This window comes from Labrus bergylta, chromosome 22 (assembly GCF_963930695.1).
Source record: "Labrus bergylta chromosome 22, fLabBer1.1, whole genome shotgun sequence".
NCBI classification, from domain to species: Eukaryota; Metazoa; Chordata; class Actinopteri; order Labriformes; family Labridae; genus Labrus; species Labrus bergylta.
In genome coordinates this window covers 3,106,240-3,127,095 of record NC_089216.1, presented here as the reverse complement: position 1 = coordinate 3,127,095, position 20,856 = coordinate 3,106,240, and the positions used below count along the sequence as shown (strand labels likewise).

General features: G+C 41.1%; 2 protein-coding genes across 4 annotated transcripts in view; one reads left to right on the top strand and one right to left on the bottom strand.

The window, feature by feature from the left end:
• The window catches only part of col4a5 (collagen, type IV, alpha 5 (Alport syndrome)), a 45,132-nt gene extending 37,892 nt beyond the window's left edge, over nucleotides 1-7,240 (bottom strand). Inside the window, exon 1 of the mRNA XM_065950307.1 lies at nucleotides 6,737-7,240. Within this exon, the coding sequence (XP_065806379.1) occupies nucleotides 6,737-6,826 (90 nt within the window). The 5' untranslated portion in view covers nucleotides 6,827-7,240. The remainder of the gene's footprint in view (nucleotides 1-6,736) is intronic.
• A 3,149-nt stretch (nucleotides 7,241-10,389) lies between these two features.
• Nucleotides 10,390-20,856, top strand: part of col4a6 (collagen, type IV, alpha 6) — a 114,346-nt gene continuing 103,879 nt past the window's right edge. For all 3 annotated transcript variants that reach the window (XM_065950433.1, XM_065950432.1, XM_065950431.1), the window contains exons 1-3: nucleotides 10,390-10,503; nucleotides 10,682-10,801; nucleotides 10,987-11,032. In XM_065950433.1, the coding sequence (XP_065806505.1) occupies nucleotides 10,791-10,801; nucleotides 10,987-11,032 (57 nt within the window). In that variant the 5' untranslated portion in view covers nucleotides 10,390-10,503; nucleotides 10,682-10,790. The remainder of the gene's footprint in view (nucleotides 10,504-10,681; nucleotides 10,802-10,986; nucleotides 11,033-20,856) is intronic.

The following is a 20,856-nucleotide window of genomic DNA, read 5'->3' as shown; positions in this document are numbered from 1 at the left end:
CTTTTCTAGAATGTACATTTTATTTTACTTAAAAAGGAAATTAATAGATAAGAAAATGCTGCTGAATCACCAAAATGAAACCGCTTCCAAAGTCTCAAAGTGTTCTTAAAGTCCTGACTAAAGTTGTTTCCTACAGTGGGAAAGGACTATGCATACTGGTAAGAGTAAGACGTCTGGTGTATACAACATGTTATGTCTTTATCTCGAAGCTTTAAAAAACAAACTCAGATGATCATGTTTTATAATCTACTCCAACAGGGAAACAACATGTTGTTGCAACACTCGCGTACAAGAACTGTTTATATGAAGCCAGACATGTGGCCTGAATTTATTAGCAAATTGTTGGTTTAAGAACAATGGGGCGTCAAGGGTCAGTTTGCATACGGTCAAGGATTCCCACTCAGTCTTTTAAACCTTAATCTGTAACCTAATTGAGCCCAAATCCACAGAGGCCTCTCCTTTAATCTGGATAGTCTTGCTGGTCTTCAAAGAAACGTTGCTCAAACCTTAAGTGACCGTGGTTTAACCCTTCAGATCCCAGATTCCTAACTTCTGTAAATCCAAAGAGAGTTCAAGAAACTTTAAATCTGTCATGTGAAAAAACATACTTTTGCTTATGTAGGACAACACGTAATACCTTTATTACAAATGGAATATATATTGGTTGATGCATAGATAAAGGGGAAGATATAAACGTTTGACCCTTAAAGCCTCAAACCAAACAATTTGGATGGAGTAAATAAAGAAGTCTCTAACAAACACAGCGTGTTTACCCTCCACTTAGGACTGAATGGGGGGACGAAATGAGGTGGGGGAGGACAGAAGGGGTTAGAGTATTGGTGAAAGAAACAGATATGTTGCGCAAAGAGATTAAATGAGATTTTAAACCCAAGTGAAAAACAACAGAGGATGTCAATCAACAGAGAGTTCTTTAAGCCCAAAGTAACACTCTTACCTCTTTGCTACTACAACCATTACCAAAGCATTTACTATAGCTCATGCTGCTACTATTAACCTACATTTCAAACTACAGATATTCCAACTAATGCCCCTACAATTGGCAAAGAATTACTATAACTCCTACTTTATTTGTGGTACCCATTTTAGTTAGACCACTCCAACTTCTCTTGGTACTGATGGAACTACTCCACCTTCCTCTTACAACTACAGCTACCTCCTCCTTTTACCACTACTACTACGACTGGTACTGGTTCTACTAAGACCACAATTACCACTGTTAGTGCCACCTGTAAACTCCCTCTGTGGAGCGCTGCTGGCCTAGCAGTTAGGTCGCGCCCAATGTACTGAGGTTACAGTCCTCCAAGCAGGTGGTCACGGGTTCAAGTCTGAACTTTGGCTCTTTTCACACGTCATTCCCGACTCTCCCAAAATTCCTACAATATCCAGTGTCCTATCAATAAAGGCAAAACCCCCACAATATGAATCTTTCGGAAAAAAATACCCTCAATCTGCTACTGCTTTTACGACCAATAAAATTCTACTATTTCCAAAATGATTGTAACCGATACCATAAGCTGTGGCGGCTTGTCAATAGTGGGCGCTAGGACGCTGCCCCCCCCCCCCCCCATCACACCAAACTGTTCTGCTTGTGTAAAGCTACTGATTAGTCATGCACTGTATTTCTAAACCTAGTTATATCAGCACATATCGAAGATAAAATTAGCCGATACCGATAGTCACATGATATGCTAATATCGGCAAATATTATCGGCCAACCGATAAATCGGTCAGGCTCCAGTACTTCTGCAACTGCTGCAAAACCAATAACTACTTTACCACAACTTTAACTTGGTGCTAATGGTACTACGACTATATGTAGCATTTCTGCACCTCTTTGTCTCATCTGACCATCTCTACTTTTCCTTCCGTCTTTAATCTCAATATTTTAACTTGTACCATGCAGTACCTCTTCTTCTACTGAAGGAGGGGATGAGTGAGGAGGTAAATGAAGAAGAAGAAGAGGGTCGAGGTAATTAGCTGTCTAAACGTTTGCTCTCGGCTCTCATAGACTTCTGTCCTCCTGTTAATCCTAATGGCATCTTCAGCTCATTCACACCACAGCGTGAGCTCCACCAGGAAAGAAACACAAACACAAGCACACACACACACACACACATACACACTTCTGGTACACATGTGCAACTACATACAGCAGGCAAAGCTCATGAGCAATGTGGGATTTTGCCAGCATTGTTGACTGTTTAAGGCGCTTGTCTCTCAGAGCAGGTGAGATAAAGATGGAATTTGCCTTCAAGAACAGACACAAAGGGAGGGGAGGGCGAGACGGAGAGAGGGGGGGGGGGGGGGGGATGAGAAGAGGGATGATACAGGTATCACTGGGGAAAAAGACGATCTATGTTTAAGAAGAGGAAGGGAAAAAAATCACAAACAATTACCCCCGAATGGTGCTGACAGTTGAAGCTGCTTCTCAAAAGAATTATGCAAAACTATAAGTCTGATATTCTGTTCTTTAAAGATACATTGATGTAATAAAACAACGAACGACAACAAGAAATACATAACAGTAGATCTTTAACTTTCTCATAAATACTCTGTTTTTGGTATTTCTGATTAAAGCTTCAGGCAACAAAGTAAAGGAAAGTGAGAAACTTCTTTGGCCTGAATTTGGTCTGTAAGGCAACAGTAGTTCATTTAAGCTACAATAAACTAAATGGTTTGATTTGACTATTATTACCATTATCTTTTAACCTCATAGCTTTTTATTTGATCAACTCGTTAACGTTTTTTAAACCATCAACTTAAGAAAATAGTGAAAATGTGCTGCAAAGCTGCTACGTCGAAGGGGAATCTTTTGTATTTATGTTCAGAAAAACGATCTAAATGATGTTTCAGTGTTTATTTTAAGAACAAGACTGGGAATGGTTTAGGTTTGTCACTTTTATAAATTTTGAATTTATGGTGCGAGCACTACCTGAAAAGACAGATTAGGAAAAAAAGCCCTCGTGCCAAAGATCACAGCTAGATTCTCAGTCTTCTTTCTTTTCTTTGTTGTAACTTTGGCTCATGGAAGATGTTTTTTTTTCAGAATAAACTGTGCTGATTCTTGAATTGCTGGAATTTTTACAAATAAAAACACTTTTTTAAAGAAAAATGTGCAGTTTTACATGTGATTATGTAGTGAAATCAAATCAAAGACATTTGATTTGTTGATGAGGATATCAGAATCCAGGAGGGACAATCTTCCACTTCTGAGTTTTTGCACCGGGACAGAGAGAGTCCGAACAACACGTGGATTAAAAAGAGGAAAACGAAAAGCGAAATCACCACAAAGGGAGAGACTAAGATGGGAGAGAGAACAGCCACTGTCATCGCCCTCTTTATCGTGTTGCAGCTCTGAGAGTCTCACACACACACACACACACACACACACACACACACACACACACACACATCTTAACAACCTGAGGATGTTGTGGCTACAAAACCCACAGCAGACAGATTCCCCGCTCCACCTGGGATGTGGGTCATGTGAAAGGTGAGGAAACCTGTGAGGCTGCGTGGGGGGAGGTGGTCGTATCTGTGTATGTATATGTGTGTGTGTGTGTGTGTGTGTGTGTGTGTGTGTGTGTGTGTGTGTGTGTGTGTGTGTGTGTGTGTGTGTGTGTGTGTATGAGCGTGTGTGCACATGCAGGAAGCATGCATCAAATTAAATGTGTATTTGTGGTTGCGCTGCATGACGGGTTCAAAGGAAAACCCTGCAGGTATACATTACTGCTGAACTCGCTCACCTGACTGAGATTCATACTGAGAGGATTAATCTTCACACAGGTACACACACACACACACACACACACACACACACACACACACACACAGTGACGTATGACACGCTCTGTTTCTAACACGGTATGGGACTGCGAGTATAAAAAGTCAGACTGAAGTGTTTATATTGACTCTAAATTAAGGTTTAGACCTTTCATTGTCATCCTGTATAAAATCCATTGATCTCTTAATATCAACTTTACATAAAATAATAAAAAATTATTTTTAAAGATTGTGGATATTACTTTTTAAAGTCATTAAATTCATTTTAAAGTTAAAACGAGTACAACAGTTTTACAAAGAATTTCTAAAAGTTGAGGGGAAAACATCCTATCTGCCGTATTTTATCTCTAAATCCACATCCGTACATTACTGAAACCACTGTAGTTTATATGTTTGTACATCGTCTATTGTCTCCACGTCTTCCCCTCTGAACTCTCGTTGTAAGCGTTCGTTTCATAGAAAATGTTTTCTTTGTGTATCATCTTGTATTTTTTCTGGAACTTGAGTCTGTTTCTAAAGTTTGAATTCAGTTTGGAGATCTTGACATGACAGAGGAAGGTGAATTCCTGAGGAAATATTTGAGTATGCGAGGGCAACGCAACTTTCCTCCACTAGGGGGCCTCAGTGAGAGAACAGGTACAGAATCCTGGGAATGATAGAGAGTGAAGGAGACACAAAATCAGACCTGCATCCTCTCTTAATCTCTGTATTAAATGTATGTCTCTCTCTTTTTAACGCTCTCTTTGACGCTGGTTTAAAGCTGGTAAAATACTCAAAACATCCAAATATTCTTTCACTGTTAGTTTTCTAAAGTTTTGATTTTGTTATTTTTTGGGGTCTCCTCTTTCCATCTTCAACCTTTCCCCTCTTAAAAAAAAAAACCTCTCCTACTTATCCTCGCTCTCTTGTCGAAGGTGGGGTCGGCCACATTCCTTGGATCCCACCCTCCACCCTCCACCCCCACCTCCTTCACCTTTGACTCCACATCTCCATGGCAACAGTAACAGCCACTGTGTCCACCAAACAAAAGTGACACGTGCAGCACCTACGGAAACATTTACCTGACTCATCTTCACGTCTTTATTTTGGACTTTTTCCAACACCTGTCCTGATTAACCTTTCCTAAAGTGTTAAAAGTATCCTAGCAACAACTATTGATCCTTTTGCCACAACATTAAGTCCTCAATAGATGACTAATTATGGGCCCTTTATTAAAACACGTGTATGCATGAGGGTGATCTTGAAATCTTAAATTGTGTTTTTCCCTCGAGATTTAAGCCCTTCTAGATTTAGTTTAAGTCGCTCTCCTGTATATTACCTTTCATGCAGATTACACACAGATTTCATGTGTTCTACGCTGCACAAACGCGCCTTGCAAACAGAAAAGAAAAGTCTGAAATGATCCGATTTCAAAGACAAGATGCACAAACAGCCACCTGCGTTGTTTTCTTTATTCCTTCTGTAAACTTTAAGTGGACTTTCCATCCTCTCCTAGAGCCACTCTGAACTTATTAAAAGTGCTTTCACTGATGTGTCATATTGGATATGAACCTGACGTAAAAGACGGGATGCAAAATGTAAGGAAATAAAAGTCTCCAACAAAAAAAGTCACACTAAGTGTTCTGTATACCTACAGGCTCATACCACACATTCTGATGTACAGGAAGTGTGCGAGGCCTGATTGGGCAGGCCCTGGTGTTAAGGGGGGGCGGGGCTATCAGCATGTAAGAGGAATTCATGAATTATTAATGAAGGCATGAATATTCATCATGCTACAGCACATTGCTATTTGAATATTACATGAGGACTCGTTTACAATGTGGTGTGGAGACGTCAGAGATGTCAGGGGTTGAGAGCGCTGCAGCTGCAATAAAAAGAGCCACAGATGCAAACAAACGCGGGCTGAAGTATGCACAAACACAAACACACACACCCCTCCTGGATCTCTGTTACTAATACATGTCAAGTGTATGGAGGAATTACATCTTGATGCACTTTGGAGACGCTGAAGTCGTGTTTCTACTGGCAGCACAGATTCTTATTCTGCATGATTTAAGGCGCAAACACAACCATGAAAGAGAAAAAAAGTGCATTTTATTGAAGTGCACGTCAGTATGCGTGAGAAAGAGGGGGCTGTCAACATAAAGCCTAACACACCTGCAGGGGAGGTAAAACTCAAAATCCACGGTGGGTTTTTTTTGTGTTTTTTTTTTTACCCCAAAGCGTCAAATTCTGACGCTTTACGATCATATTATCAAAGAGAAAAACGCGCACTAGTGCCTTGTATTAAACAGACTCAACAGCACTATTATCAAAGTTATCAATCCCAGAACTTGAAGTTGAAGCAGTTTGTAGTTTTATGAGCGATCTGCACTGCGCGCTGAACAACTCCACAGCTCAACATCTCGCGTCAATCTTTGACATCCAGCTTACTGAAACGCATGCAGACTGTGGGGGGGACAAAAAAGAAAGAGCAACCTGCACGGTTGGCGTGCTGCTACAAGGTCGCCTGCCTGCCCGGTTGCACGGAACAGAACAGGGAAGAGGAAACGTGATGCGCACGGTGCAGGGCAAGAAACTCCGTCCGGGACTTCCATGGAAAAAAAACTACAAAGCGGAGCTCGTGAGGGAGGGATTAAATAAAGTGTCCTAAACACCCAACAGAAAGCTTTTAAAAAAAATGATTTTCATTGCAACAAAGAGTATAACAGCGTCGGGATTATTATTATTATTATTATCATTAGAGCAGAAAGCTCTTGTTATAAAGCAGCCTCTCTATTTATAAACCTTTGCTGGGAGAGCCGGTTGGTGTCCCGGCGCCGGCTGACTCAGGGCAGCAGGGTCTCTCGGGTTCCTCTCGCCTGATATTAAAACCTGTGAAATCTGCAACAAAACAAAATACAAAAAAATAGGTTGAACCCGGACTTACCGCAGAGTCCGCCTGCTGCACCGCGACGCTCAGGGCGAGGAGGAGCAGAGGCACGGCGAGCTGTCGCAGGCTCTTCAAGTCTTTATTCATCTTGAGAGAGTAGGGGGGGGGAATAACACAAGAATCCGCCTGCGTTAACACTCACAAACTGCACGGCTTTTTTTTTTTTAATCGCGTGTCATAGCCCTGCTCTTCACCCCCCAAGCACGCAAGAATAAAATAATGTGAAAACACTTCTTCTCCTTCTCCTTCTTCTTCGGCTCGGCGTGTCGGGCTGTTTGCTGCGCTTAGCAGAGGCTCCCTAGTGGTCCTGGCTCTGGCACCGTGCGCCTCTGCAGTCCCCCTCACTAAACTTTTTCTCTCCTCGACTTGCAAACCTGCCCCAGCCGGATCTACTTCCCAAAAAACTCAGGGCGCGCACTGATATGAGCACCCTGCACCTATAGCACTAAAGACACACAGCTCATCTAAGATAAACTTCCTTGGTGAATTACGCACAAAAAAAAAAGAGAGCATCGATGTGCAACGCCTCACTCCATAAAACATTTTCTGGTTTCTGCTGTTTTTTAATCCGCCTCCACTTGGATGTTAGGACCTCGCAAAGGGGCGGATGGATAACCTGATGGTGCCTTCTTTCTGCTTGTGTATCCAATCCTACCCGACGCCCGAGGCTGCAGAAAAAAAGCTTTGACATTAAACCTTTATTTGACATTTTCTATACGCCCGGGCATGTTGCATTCCTGCCAGATTATTAAAGGTCAAATACTCACTTTTGACTCCTGACATGGGGGAGGCTGCTTGGCAGAATGAGACAAAGTAGACACTTTAAATTAGAAAAAAAAGAACAACATCATTTTATTTCTTTCTCAGTTTACAGTTAAATCCTCCTGAATGGAAGTAAGAAAGCTATTAAAGATTGTGGCGCATTATTCATAGATGCTGCTACGATGTCAGGTGTTAACACTTTTATTTATGAAATGTTCAAAACTAGAAGTCTTCAGTATCAGTCTGTGATAAGACCCCTTAAAATGGCTATTACTAATTTCTTTCATACCAAACGTTACACATGTTAGACTTTATTTTGTAAGGGGGCACCACTAGTGGCCTAGCAGTGTTTGGGGATCTCTGGGTCCACCACTGAGTGTTGTTAAACCTTAATATCAAAATGAGTTATTATGGGCTCCAAAGAGTTTGATTATGTTACCTTTTGACTCTGATTGATATCATGATGTCTTTTTCAAGCTTAAACACTACAGAAAGTTGCCAGTTTATGAATTTGAATACAGCCTAATACTTAATGGTCCTCCAGTTCTAATTCTGGTTCCAGATCAGCTTTTTTGCATTTGAATTCAAAGAGGGCACAGGTGTTCAATTAACTGGAGGCAGAACATTTCAGAAGTGTTTGATAACGACGATTTTAAGATGGTTTTCTATGTTGATCAGAGCTCTGAAGAACAGCCGTCAATGTTGGGTTAGCAAATCTATGCAATGCCTGTGCAATGCCTGTCAGCACCTGTGTATCCGATCGGACTTAAAGCTTGTGCGTCTGCTAAATGATTTGTAGAATTGTAGAGTTGTAGAGTGAATGAATAACTGAATGTATAACTAGATCCCCCATTCGTCACTTCTCAAACAGACAAAATTTGGTAACCATTCACATGTTCCACATTGTATCAACTTCAAAACAGTGAAGCTTTTGAATAGTGTAATGGCGACCTTGAATTCAACATTGGTTGGAAAATTGAGGGTTTTAGGTCTGACATTTTTTCTGAAAGCTTCAGATAGGATACACTGGAACTACATCCTAAAGATGTTAACTCAAAACATTTGGTTTTAAAGGGCTCCAGAATGTGATCTTTAAACCAAAGTTTTGGTGGTGACCTTTGTCAGAATACCTTTGTCTTTGAGGTAAAGGTAACGGTCATGAAGTAATGAGCACCTTTAACAATATCATCTGACGTTTTCTGTCTTTAACATTTGCCCATTATTAGTTAGAAAAAGCGAAAAACTATCTTAGCCATCGTGAAAAATGTGATGTGATGTAACAGAAAAATGGTTGGAAACATTGGTTTTAACCTGTTGAATGTTTTCTTTTCATGGCTGCAGTTTGGGTGAAGAGCCGAAGACAAATTTCTCACTGCCCTGATGCCACCGAGTGATCCAGGTTTGGTTCAGTATGGTTTGGTTTTGTACGGTTTGGTACCGTAAACCCTGATCTTGATTGTGTTTTCACAGCCAGACCCTTACTTGGTAAGCAGAGTGTAAGCCAGATAGTGATAGCTTCGTTATAGTGTGACATTAAGGCAGCATGATGCAGTGTTGCCCGCCAACAAATTCAAGGAAGAAGAAGAATGCGACACAGTAAACATTGGCAACAATGGAGGATGTCCAGCAGAGGTCTGGACCTCCGAGGTCATCCATGGGACGATGCTACACGCTGACATTAGTCATAAAAACAGCTTGAAATTAATCTAGAAATCCACAGGATATTTAAACATGTCACTGTTTTGTTTTTGTCATTTATTACAGCTGTCACACGACTAGCTCCGACCTTTAGGGTCAGATCAGCACGCTTGGCACCCCAAAAGAAGGGTAGCAAAAAAGTACGACTGATCGGTCATTTTGGTACCATTCCAAACTTTTAACAGTGGAATTGCCAATTAATGTGTACCAATGTGGAACCGAACTGAACTGGACCAATGGTGGAAATGGTGCTTTTTGTGGGATAATAAAGTTCATCTTGATCTTGGTGTGTTATTCCTATACGCCATATAGCAAACAAAGACCAGGTGTAATAATGAGAGCAATGACGGTACTGATTATTCGGCTGAGTTCAAAAGTGCAAAGGACCCAGGAAGGAGCCCTGTGGAACGCCACAGCTCCAAACAAGATGCAGAGGAAGAAAAAAGACTTATACTAAATATTATATACATCAGGCACGAACATTTGCTCAATGGCAACAAACTCTTTTTGAAAATAAATGTTGAAATAAACGGTGTTGTCATACTAATTCAATACTTTTTACAACTTCAGTAACCATGGGTGTCATATTTATAGCAGAGATTAGAACAGAGATGTTCAAATTAAGTTTATTTTATTAGATCTTATTCAAGGCAAGGCAAGTTTATAGCACATTTCATCAGCAAAGCAATTCAAAGTACAAGCCTTTATACCTCAGATATATGATAACGCTGTAATATAACAAAGACAGGTCATTGATTTAAGTTAAAAAATACACTTTTTTTTACGTTTTCCGCAAAATGACCATCACCAACATCATGTCATACTGCTTAGTAGAACATTAAAAGAGTATAATTTCACTTTTAAAGATACCACAAGTGATAATGTAGCATTAAGTATCATAAAACTGAAGTAAATGTTGAGAAACTATTTTTAAGACATGTAATGATCATACTGCAGAGGAATACAAAAATAACAAAAACTACAAAAAAAGGTTTTTATTAGATTATACTTGTGATTCGTGAATATACGGGGCTTTTTTTGTATTTCAGGTTTTAGGAGTTTTTTTAAAGGACTAAACCTATTATCGAGTCCAGCTGGGGACAGAACAGTCCCGTTTGCAGTCAGCAGACAGTCTGAAGAGTTTCTGCTCCGTGTTCGAGGGTAAAAACTCAGTTGTAGCCAAAGGTATGGGGGCATGAATGACATGTGTTGTTGGCCCCTCCTCTCCTGCTGCTGTGGAGCGCTGCTGAGTTGAAGCGCAACAGCCCGGAGAGCGCAGCAGCGACTTCACCGCTGCAACTTTGGTGAGTTGGATAAGCTCTGATTTTATGAAAGAAATCACGGACACAGAGGCTTTTCTGTGCCGGCTGTGTTTTAGCGCTTGACGCTGTGTGTGTGAGTGTATTAGTGTGAACAGAAGGGTTGCGTTTGTCGGTTGCTGGGGGGGACTACTTTATCTCTCGCTTCTGTGTCTCCGGGTAGATGACAGGGTTTTTTGGAGCCGTGGATGAGCGCGTTTGAAGAGCCTTGCTGGTGAAGACAAGGGAGTCGAGTCTCGACCTGTGGTTCCCTCTCTGCCAGTCGGATCAAAATGAAATTCCTGTGAGCAACTTCTCTTTAAAATCGCCTTTTGTGAATATTTCTTACTAAAGTGAAGTTGCAGGCAGCAGCAGCGGCGTTGCTCGCGGCTTGCGCGGAGCTACTTTAGCCCAGCTCCGGAGCAGGTAACCTGCCGGATAAATCTCTGGAATAAACACACTAACAAAAATGTTTATTTTGTTTCGCAGGATTTGTGTGATAGCAGTCGCCGTGGCGGTGAGATCTGCGCACGGAGTAAGTGCAGTTTGTTTACTATTCCTCTCCTTCAGGTGAAGTGGATCCTCTCGGTTTATTTAGTGAGCCGAAACAGACTGAATGAATCTGTTGCTTCTTTTTTTTGCATGGCGACTGTCTGTGTAATTACTGGAGACTTTTCGTCTTTCTGCTGCAGACAGCTGCACCAAAGTAACAGAATCTGCATGATTCCACTTTTTTTTTTTTTTTTTTTTAAATGACTCAACAATGTCGTTTGTTGCATTGGTTATACGGTCAAAGACATTTTTTCATGCGCATGTTGTCCATTGCAGAGACCTGCACCCTTGCACAGGTCTCCTACATGCAGTCAGTGCTCCACGCGTCACCCTGTGGGTGTCTTCAGTCTGACTCACATCTGAAGATTTTTTTTTTTAATATCACTATACATAAGATTTAATCACATGTCTGTCATTGTTTTCTCGCACTTGTATTTTATTCTGACAGTCATTTGGCTTTAAATTAAACATTCAGTTGGATTTAAAGCTGCAACATACTATGCAGACGATGTTTGCTTGTTTTACACTGAAGTTTGCATTTTATTTGTAGCCCGAGGGAGCGAAAAAAAAAAAGCAGCTCACATTTGAGTGTGCCCGCTCACTGTCATTTGCAAGTCAAGCCCCGCCCACTCATGAATATGTAGGTAAAGGAGATTATTAGGGAAGCATGCTTTCACCAAGCCACATTTTAGCCCTCAAAGAAAACCTGCCTAGTTCTTTCTATTTGATTCCATTCAAAACTATGTAAGGACAGTTTAAGAGTTAAAAACTAGTTTGATGTTAAAGCGCTCTTAAACTGGTTTCCTATTGTACCTTTTTTACCTTCTGGTGTTTTTAAAGGATAAACAGATATGAACATTTGGTTCAGCGGAAAATGAAATCTCATTCATGTCTCACAAATCTGCTAATATGAATTTTGGCAACAAGTGACTTAAACCCTCTACTTTTTGTAACTCCTGAAAAGATTCTTAACCCTGTTTTCTTACGCCAATCTCATCACATATGCCCTCTTAGTCAATACCCCTATGCTGTAAAACCTTGAAGTTTGAGTTCACTTTGAGTATCTTTTGGTCGCTCTACCGTTGCATGACATTTTGATGTGATGGTGCTGTAGAATAAAGAGTGAGAAAAGTCAAATGTAGGACCTTTACCCAAGACAGTCCAAGTCAACGTTGGGTTCATTTGTTTTTTAAATAATGTAAAATATGAGTCATTAGGACTTTCTACATAGGTGCTTATTTTTTACTGAATATGATCTTTTCTCCATCCATTATCTTTACTGCTTGCCCTGTTTGGGGTCGCAGGGGGATGGAGCCAATTCCAACCATCATTGGGTGAGAGGCGGGGTTACACCCCGGGGTACTCCGGCTTAATCATGCATGCCGGAGTACCTGGAGGGGGCCATTGCTCATGCTCGTTAGGTTAATTGGTGACTCTAAATTGCCCATAGGTTTGAGCGTGAAAGTTTCTCTGTCTCTATATGTCAGCCCTGTGATTCACTGGTGACTAGTCCAGGGTGTAACCCCGCCTCACAAATCTTTTCTTCTTAGCCAAAATGCCTAAACTGAACTAACATGTGCTGGTTTTACAACAATAACCTGTCTTGGCGTAGCATAGAAATGAACTTTTCTCTGAGTTCCAGTGATTGCATAGTTGATGCTACAAGCATAAGAAGAGTGACAAAATGTAAAACCAAATGGCAACTGATAAAGTATTCAAAAGGCTTTGAGTGAACATTTTGAGTTTTGAAAGGAAACTGAGGATTTACTGAGACACAGACTGGCCATCTGTGATGACAAGGGGTCAGGTTAAGTTGTGAGGTGAAGGGTCAGTGCAGCACTACAGCCATTACCTCCTGAATTAGAATAAGAAAGACCCAGTTGTGCTGTTTGATGGCGTCAGTCAGACTGACAGCGGCCGACATGGCTTCTTTCTTGGTCATTTTGTAGAACGTTTGGTAGAGGATAATCAAATTGGGCAATACCTTTCTTTGATATCTCCCAAGATTTCGTTGCTGTCCCTAAACTTCAGAAACTTCAATATAAGGTTGTCAAAAAGTGGAATATTCAATGCTATTTGAATCTCTTTAAATTCAACGTCGGCTGTGATAGAGACGCTGACTGAGTGACATTAAAGCGATTCAGCAGCAGAAAGCTTCCTGCGTCTCAATGGGACTCAGCTGATGGAGCTGCATTGACTTTGAATTGACTCCTCCACCCACTTCCCACCTCCCTGATGTTTTGTCTTGTATATGTGCGTGTGGGTGGGTGGGTGACTGGGAGGCTTGGTGGATTAATACGTGTGCGTTTGTATTGGTTTGAGTGACCGACAGATGTGAGTTCATTGGGTGGTCTGGGTTGCTGTAATCTTGGGTCTTTGGTTGGTGCAGCATTAGTCAGGTAGCTACTAGGCTATTACTGTTTTTAGATAAGACTTAACATGCTTGTTTCTAAGTTACATTATGTCAGTTTGCAGGACGACAGAGCATTAGCACTCTAGCTACTAACGTTTTGTTAACCATACAGACATATGGGTATTGAGTGGCCCTTTGTCTCTGCAAACAACCTGATTTTATGGGAATAGAAATCTGATATATAAAAGTGTTTCTGAATATTTAAAGTGCTGTGACAACCAGATCACATACTGCGATAATATTGAGCCTGGAACTTGGTAAAAATTGGATATATTGTATTTAATTGAGTCACTTTTATGGAATTATTTTGTTCATATTGGCTCTCTTTTCACAAGAATTTGATGAAGTATCTTGCAACATTTTTTTGTTACTTTGCAACTAGCATTTAGCAACACCTCTAAGAAATCATGCCTAACTTGCCACCGGTGGAAACTGAAAGGATATCGGCAGATATGTTGGCTTTTAGCACTAATGTCTTCCAATTTGTAACACTGCTGAACTAGAGATGGAAGCCTGTGGTGTATTTTTTTGCCGGTTTGGAAAAATCGTTTGAATTTTATGTTTCCTTCGTAGCTAGCTTAAAATAAAAATCTGTTGGTTATTGTTTACGGCCAAGGTATGCTGCTTTGCTAGCTTTGGCAGAGGCTATGCGTAACATTAGAGCATTATTTTGCTTGCGATAGCTCTCCAGTTTGCTAACTAGGCCTATCCACATGATGCTAACAGTATGTTTAAACTAGCTAAAGAGATCTTCTTTGGCTAATGTTGCACAAGTAGAGTGCTAACACGAGGTGACAGCTAAAGATGTGAAAGATAATCTAGCCACATTCACCTACATTTACGTGTGTTTTATGAAAAGTTAGCATCATTTATTAGTTTTCAAATCAAACCACAACCCACTTTACATCGCTTTAAGGCAGCCCCCTTTCTTTATCCTGGTTGTTATCTTTAGAGATTACTTTCACATTCAGCAGTTAATGTCTGTGATGGTTTAATTAAAAATGATGTTTTAGGGAACATGCAGGGATAGAGGGGAAACCTTCAGGACCTTCTCCAAAGTGTCTGTTAGGGCTGACACAGCTGTTGGCACAGGGAAAACATCACACACCGGTGAGGAGGAATGGTGAGGAGGAGAGGAGGGAGTGGACGTTTTTTTAGCGAGTGATTCTGTTCTACCTGGACAGAAATGAACTCTTTGTGTTTGTTCTTGATCCAGCTGGAATGCTAGATGGATGTCTTGTACACATTTGTTCAAACTGTGTAATCTGTGGTGACTAATGGGGTTTAAAGAGCAAGTTTGGCACTCTTGGAACAGACAGACAGACATTTAAATTAGTGTAAATAAATCCTGGACTGATGCCTTTGAGATATCTTGTGGCAGTTCTACATTGACCCTTTCAGACTTAAAGGAAACAAGTGTTTTGACTTATCCCCGAACTTTCATGCTATGCTTTAAAACAAATCATGCATACAAAGATACAAAAATGAGGGTCAATTTATATTTAGACAGGAGCAGTTCAACTTGAGTTTCTTGGCTGCTTTGACGCTCTCTGCTCAGGCGATGAATGTCTGTGACGTTGGCTAAACAATTCTGATTGGGATTTTGGCCGAGTATGTTAAAACAGTTGGCAATGAAATGGAAACAGGGTTTCGGGGAACATAAGACTATCTGTAGCTGAGCGATACAAAGTCTATAAGCTACATATGCAATGTCATGTTTTGCCTTGTCTACGCATGGATTTCCCCTTCCAACTTTAACAGAAATATGTTCCACTTTGGTTCGCATAAGGGACGGAAAATACTCGCCTAGGTTTAAAGCAAGTCATGGTTGGGTTACGATAAGTAAGTCGGTCACGTAAGGGAAGTTATGTACATATTTTTCATAATGTTTTTGACCTTAATCCCAGCCCAAAGTTGCGTTACATACATAACAAACCTTAAAGAAGATTGTTGATTTCACAAGGGACGCTAATCCTTAACTCCTGGGTAATGGTCCTGTGTTTGTCTCATTGGACCACCTCGACTTCTTACTTGAGTTTCTCGCACTTCATAACATCATATTGCCCCCAGCTAATACAGCACGTTTTTGTGGAACACCCGTATTGTAGCCCAATTTGGTTTACAGTCTGTTACTCCTGTAGATAAACTGATGTGATGGAACTGTTGAGAGGCAAATTGACAAATGGTGCAAGGAAAACCCTTTACACCCCTCCCTCCCTCCCTGTCTCCCCCTTTCCTCCCTCGCTCCCCCTTTCCTCCCCCCCTCTCTGTTGAATTCCTCCAGAGCTTGGCAGGACTTGTCGGGCTGTCTCCCGCTCCCTGCAGGTGCTATAGGCTGGAACATTCCAGAAACACTAAGTGAGGCGACTGATCACTACTTGATTTGCGGTTACTAGACCCTCCCCAACTCAACTCTCATCCCCCCTCCACCCCACCCCACCTCCGCCTTTCTTTCCCTTCTGCCCTCCTACCCCCTCACCCAATCATTATCACCCCCTCACACCCCTCTTTCCTATCACTTTTTGCCCTCATTGCTTCCACAAGTCAGAGAATCCTTCACTGGTTGATTTGTGGTTTTGATTTGCAAGTGGTTGTCCCCCTACACTCTTCACCCCTCCTGTGGCATCATCGCCTGAATCTTTCTTTTTCTGAGACCTGAATCAATCTGCAGTGATGTTTGATAACTGATTATTATTTTAAGCATTACTGCCAATGACTTACAAGGTCTTGTTTCTCAAATGTTAGAATCTGCTATTGCTCTTTGGCGGAAACAAATGTCTTCTCAGTAAGGCAAAATAACCAATTTGCAGAAGCGTCCTTTGGATTAACTTTAATTTATAGTCAGACCCATTGATAAGACATATGCTATCTGGGCTAGCTTGTAAAGGCTAAATGATTTGAAACTATCCCATTGTCATTAAATATTTGGGATTTTTGATGTATTTATACATAATACGATATGATATGATACCATTGGACACAATATGGTATAATGCAATCCAATATGATAGGCATGATATGATGCAATATGATCTGGTACAATATGATAGGATATAATACAATGATAGGTCACACAAAATAATTTGATACGATACAATGAAATTCTATTTGATAAAACTTTATTGTCCCCTGAGAAAATTGTCTCGGAGTCCAATGTTGCATACGTTACTAGCTTAGGAGTATCACCAGAAGAGCATGAAATTGTTCTAAAATATCTGAGATGATAAGCACATAAACCACCAAATTGTAGAGCAGAGAGAGCAGAGAGACCCATCAACCCTCAAGCGTGAGCCATGATTTTACTACATATTTCATGGCATACATTCCGTATGTGTGTTGATTGAAATACGACTTAAGTTCCCAGATGATTAGCGGCGGTAGTTCTGTAGTTTACATTTCCCATAGGCTCTGTGTGAAAACATGACCACACACTCATGATTTGGGTCAGGATGGGATTAGTCAAGTTTATGACAAAGTTCTGAGGCTGTTTTGAAATTTGAGAGCCAAAGAGAGTTTGGTGTTTGATGTGTCCGGGTCAGGCTGCTCGTGGTTTATGAGGTGGGTTTGAGGAGTAAGGACGCAGATTCTATTTTGTCTGCAATATTTAATTTCTCCCTTTTTATTATAAATTTTACTTTTTTTGTCATAGACTTTATTATCTTTCCACATTTTCAAGGTGACATAAGTTTTTCCGCCCTCCACTTTCTTTCTTACTGCCTGCAGTTCCCCCTGAGGAATGCTGAAACACCTTCAGAGTAAGTGCATTAGGAAACCAATAAACCACATATAGCAGGTTTAACGCACAGTTGAAAAGCCCCTGCTGTTACTCAACTTACGCCCACAGTAAAGACTGCAACCTGTGTGGCTTACATGCATTCATGCATGTTTCCACCGCTCATAAAATTCTATATCTGTCTTAGCTTGTGCAGGTGGGATCAAGGTTTTTTTTTCCTCCTTTGGGAAATACCCCCACCCAAACTGTTGTGGAAGATTGACTTTTTGCAATGTAATGCCACAGTGGTGGGGCACAAGGGGACCAGTGTTTGAAACCAAATATAAAGCCTTGGAGTATCAAATGCGTTATAATGTTTTCCCTAATTGTATGCCAGCCTGTCTTTCTCATGACTTTCTTGGCAGGTGAAGAAAACTCTGTTTTCATACTTCTGTCTTTGAAGGTACAAACATGTACCCAAAGAGCCACCCATCAATTTCAAGTGATTGACAATAACCTTTGTGATATTTATTTAGGATACACCGAACCTTGCATGGGCCAAGTCTGTAACTCTGCGGGATATTTGGAATCTGTGCAAATTCCTAACAACAGGTTGTTAAAACATCCAAAGACAACAGTGAGGAATAGGTGTGTTGGCGCAACCGTTGACAGATGCTTCTTTATGCCCTCTGGTTACCTTTTCTTCATGTTTGCTGTTGACTTGGTTACAGTGTATGAATCCACCCCAGAATCCCCCTTGTCATTCCCGTGAGTCCATCCATCTTTCAGTTCATGCCTTCCAACAAAAGGTTGTGTGGAAGTCTCTCTAGTAATGTTTCCATGTACGGTTGAGAGTCATGGAAGGTCTGTTATGGTTGGTGCAGATGTGCTTGATTGAAACGATTGATAAAGGATGATTGAGATTCTGTTTTACTGTAATCAGTCTGACTCTTCTATAATAACTATAAATGTGATGGATTCGTCATGGGGGTTTTTCCTCCATTTGTGTTGAAATCAAACTTTATTTGTGTTTTATCTGTTTATAGGTCTTTGTCACGTCTGCAATTGGAATTTTTGTGTGAGTTTTGGCTGCTGATACAGACTGACGTTTTTGCCAAACCAATCGAATTTGCTTTTTTGTGTTGTGATGGAAGAGCCAGTTCGAAGGTTGTGGCAACAAATGGCAGGACAGGACAGGGAAACTAAAACATGTCACCACATCAACCCCCTCCATCTGCCGAGACTTGGCATGGCCACTTTCACACCTCACCCCCAGCCCTTCCATCCCCTTTTCCACGAAGCACATGCTGTCAGTTTGTTCCCCGATTGGTCATGGTGAACTCCCGAGGTCAGAGGTCCGGCGAGCACAAAGGCAGCAGGGGCTCGCGACCGCGGTGATGGCTTAACATTCCTTCGCCCGCTCTCCAGATTTGTTTATCGCACTTTGTCTTTTGGTTTTTCTGCCTCTCATGAATGGAAGACGAGTAAAAACACCACAGAGAGAGAGTGGAGGGAAGAAGAAGAAAGGAGGGGGTCATTCTTTCTATCTTCAGGGCCCCGGGGTTGTGTTTGTGAAGGTCTTTAGGCTTGTCAGAGAGGCTGAGGTGGAGCAGTGTTTGGCTGGCTCGATGCTGGGTGGGGAGTGCTGTCTTAGCTTGTTCGACGTGCCTGGTCCCTTCTCCTTAATGCTATTGCTTGCCTCAGGGTTGTTTGCACTTCAGACGGATTAGACGTCCAATCTACTTCTCCACATTTGTTGGATTTTCTCTTCTGTCTGTCTTTCACTCCTTTTTTTTGTTTAACTTGCACCTATAAACCCCCCGGTTCATTATTTCCTTCTTTGCTTTTCATGTAACACCAAAATGTTGATCCTTTTTCCCACAAAAGGCCCCTTATCAGTTAGTGAGATTAGAAGGTTTGGCAACTAGAAGCTGCAACAAAGGATTCAATATCTGTGTAATGTGTAGGGTTAGGTATTGGTCACATTTTAGCTACTTGTGCTACAGTACTTCTACCCAAAGATACATTTTCTTTGTACATGTTTAATGTACTATAAGCACCAAATGTTATGCTAAATGCATTCCCAGCCAATAGTTGCCAAAAGTTGACTTAATGGGTACAGGCTAGAACCTAAGTCATTCTGTCTGTAAAGTACAGAGTTTGGTAACCAATCTAAGCTACATAAAAGGGGTCCCATAAAGAATAGTAAGTGGTTTTTCTATTCCCCTTAGCTCTATGAGGCTATTAATTGTCTTTCTGCAGTTTGACCCTGAGCAACCACAGTTCTAGCAGCTGACTTCTGTCAAAAAGTCATGAATCTCATCTCATGAATCCACTGTACAATAAAGTACCAAATTGTATCCACAGTGAGCAGTTAGCTAGTGAGTATCGCGGAGCATTTAGTATCTAAAAAGACAGATATGTCCCAATGAGTTGGGGGAAGAACCAAAAACAGCCAAACGAAAGTTGACTTGAATTTCTCAGATGTATGGAGCCACCTGTTGAAAAGTAAAGCAAATGTAGAATGGAAAATCAAATGGCAGTTGTTGAGGCTGCTGGTAAAGCCCAAAAGTCACGTGTTAATATGTCAATTTTTAAAGCAGGAATAAACATGTTTACAGCCTGGTTTAAAACCCTGTTTTAATCTGTTGTGCATAAGGGGCGTGGCTGAATTGACTGCTGTTTACCAGGACGCTTAATTCCTGCCTCAGCTCCAACTCTTTGCCTGTTACTAGAGTTAGTCTGCATTTCCAATATGGCGACCACCATCGTCAGGCTTCAAAATGCCTTTTCAGAAACCAAAAAGTGAGGTCACTGAGACTATACGTCCAGGTTTTATAAGGTCTATGATGAAAACACTAAATGAATGATAGTGTTCCTCCTTGTCATCCTGATATTCAAGTAAGCATCAGTCCCTTTCTTTGATTCAAATATCATCTAAACCAATCATACAGGATCTTACATCTTTAAATCCTGATGTTTGATTTAAAACAGAGACCTTGGAAACTAAACCCCCACGGGGACTTTCGTTTTGTTTTGAAGTCAGGAAGCCTGACAGGTTCAATTCCCACTTTGCTTTGATGTTCCCAATGTTTCCCCCCCACAACATCATTACTTTGGCATTAGACACCAACATCAACGCTTTAAGTCAAACACTTTTCCCCTTCGCTGCAATTATCATATGCATGCCTGTGCAGAGGGAACACATCTTCTTTTGTTTGTCAGTTAACTCTGGTGGTGGTCTGAGCCGACCCCCCTACAAGGACAAGGTGTGTGTATGTGACCGTCACTTTGAGTGGCTTTATAATTATGATTAATGTTCTTTAATCAAAGTGTTAATGATACACTTTGGACCACATGAATGTCACTGGGGTTTGTAATAAAGGTGCCGGTGCAAATGTTTACTCCTTTTGTTGCAGTCTGACACATGTGGCTGACAGCTAATGCAAACCAAACCAAGACAAATTTGTGCACTGTGCTAATATCCTGTTTAACTTTACCTTTAGCGCGGAGGTGTTAGCTTCAATGTGTAATGAACGCTTGGTTTAAGCTCCCTTTCCTTTTTTATACTGCAGAGACACGTAAAGTGGTTTTGTCATTCTTCATTCCCCATTAAATTGATGTTTTCCATTTGCAAAATGCAAAAAAAAAAGAAGGGGTTAAGAAGGGCTTTGTCGTTAGC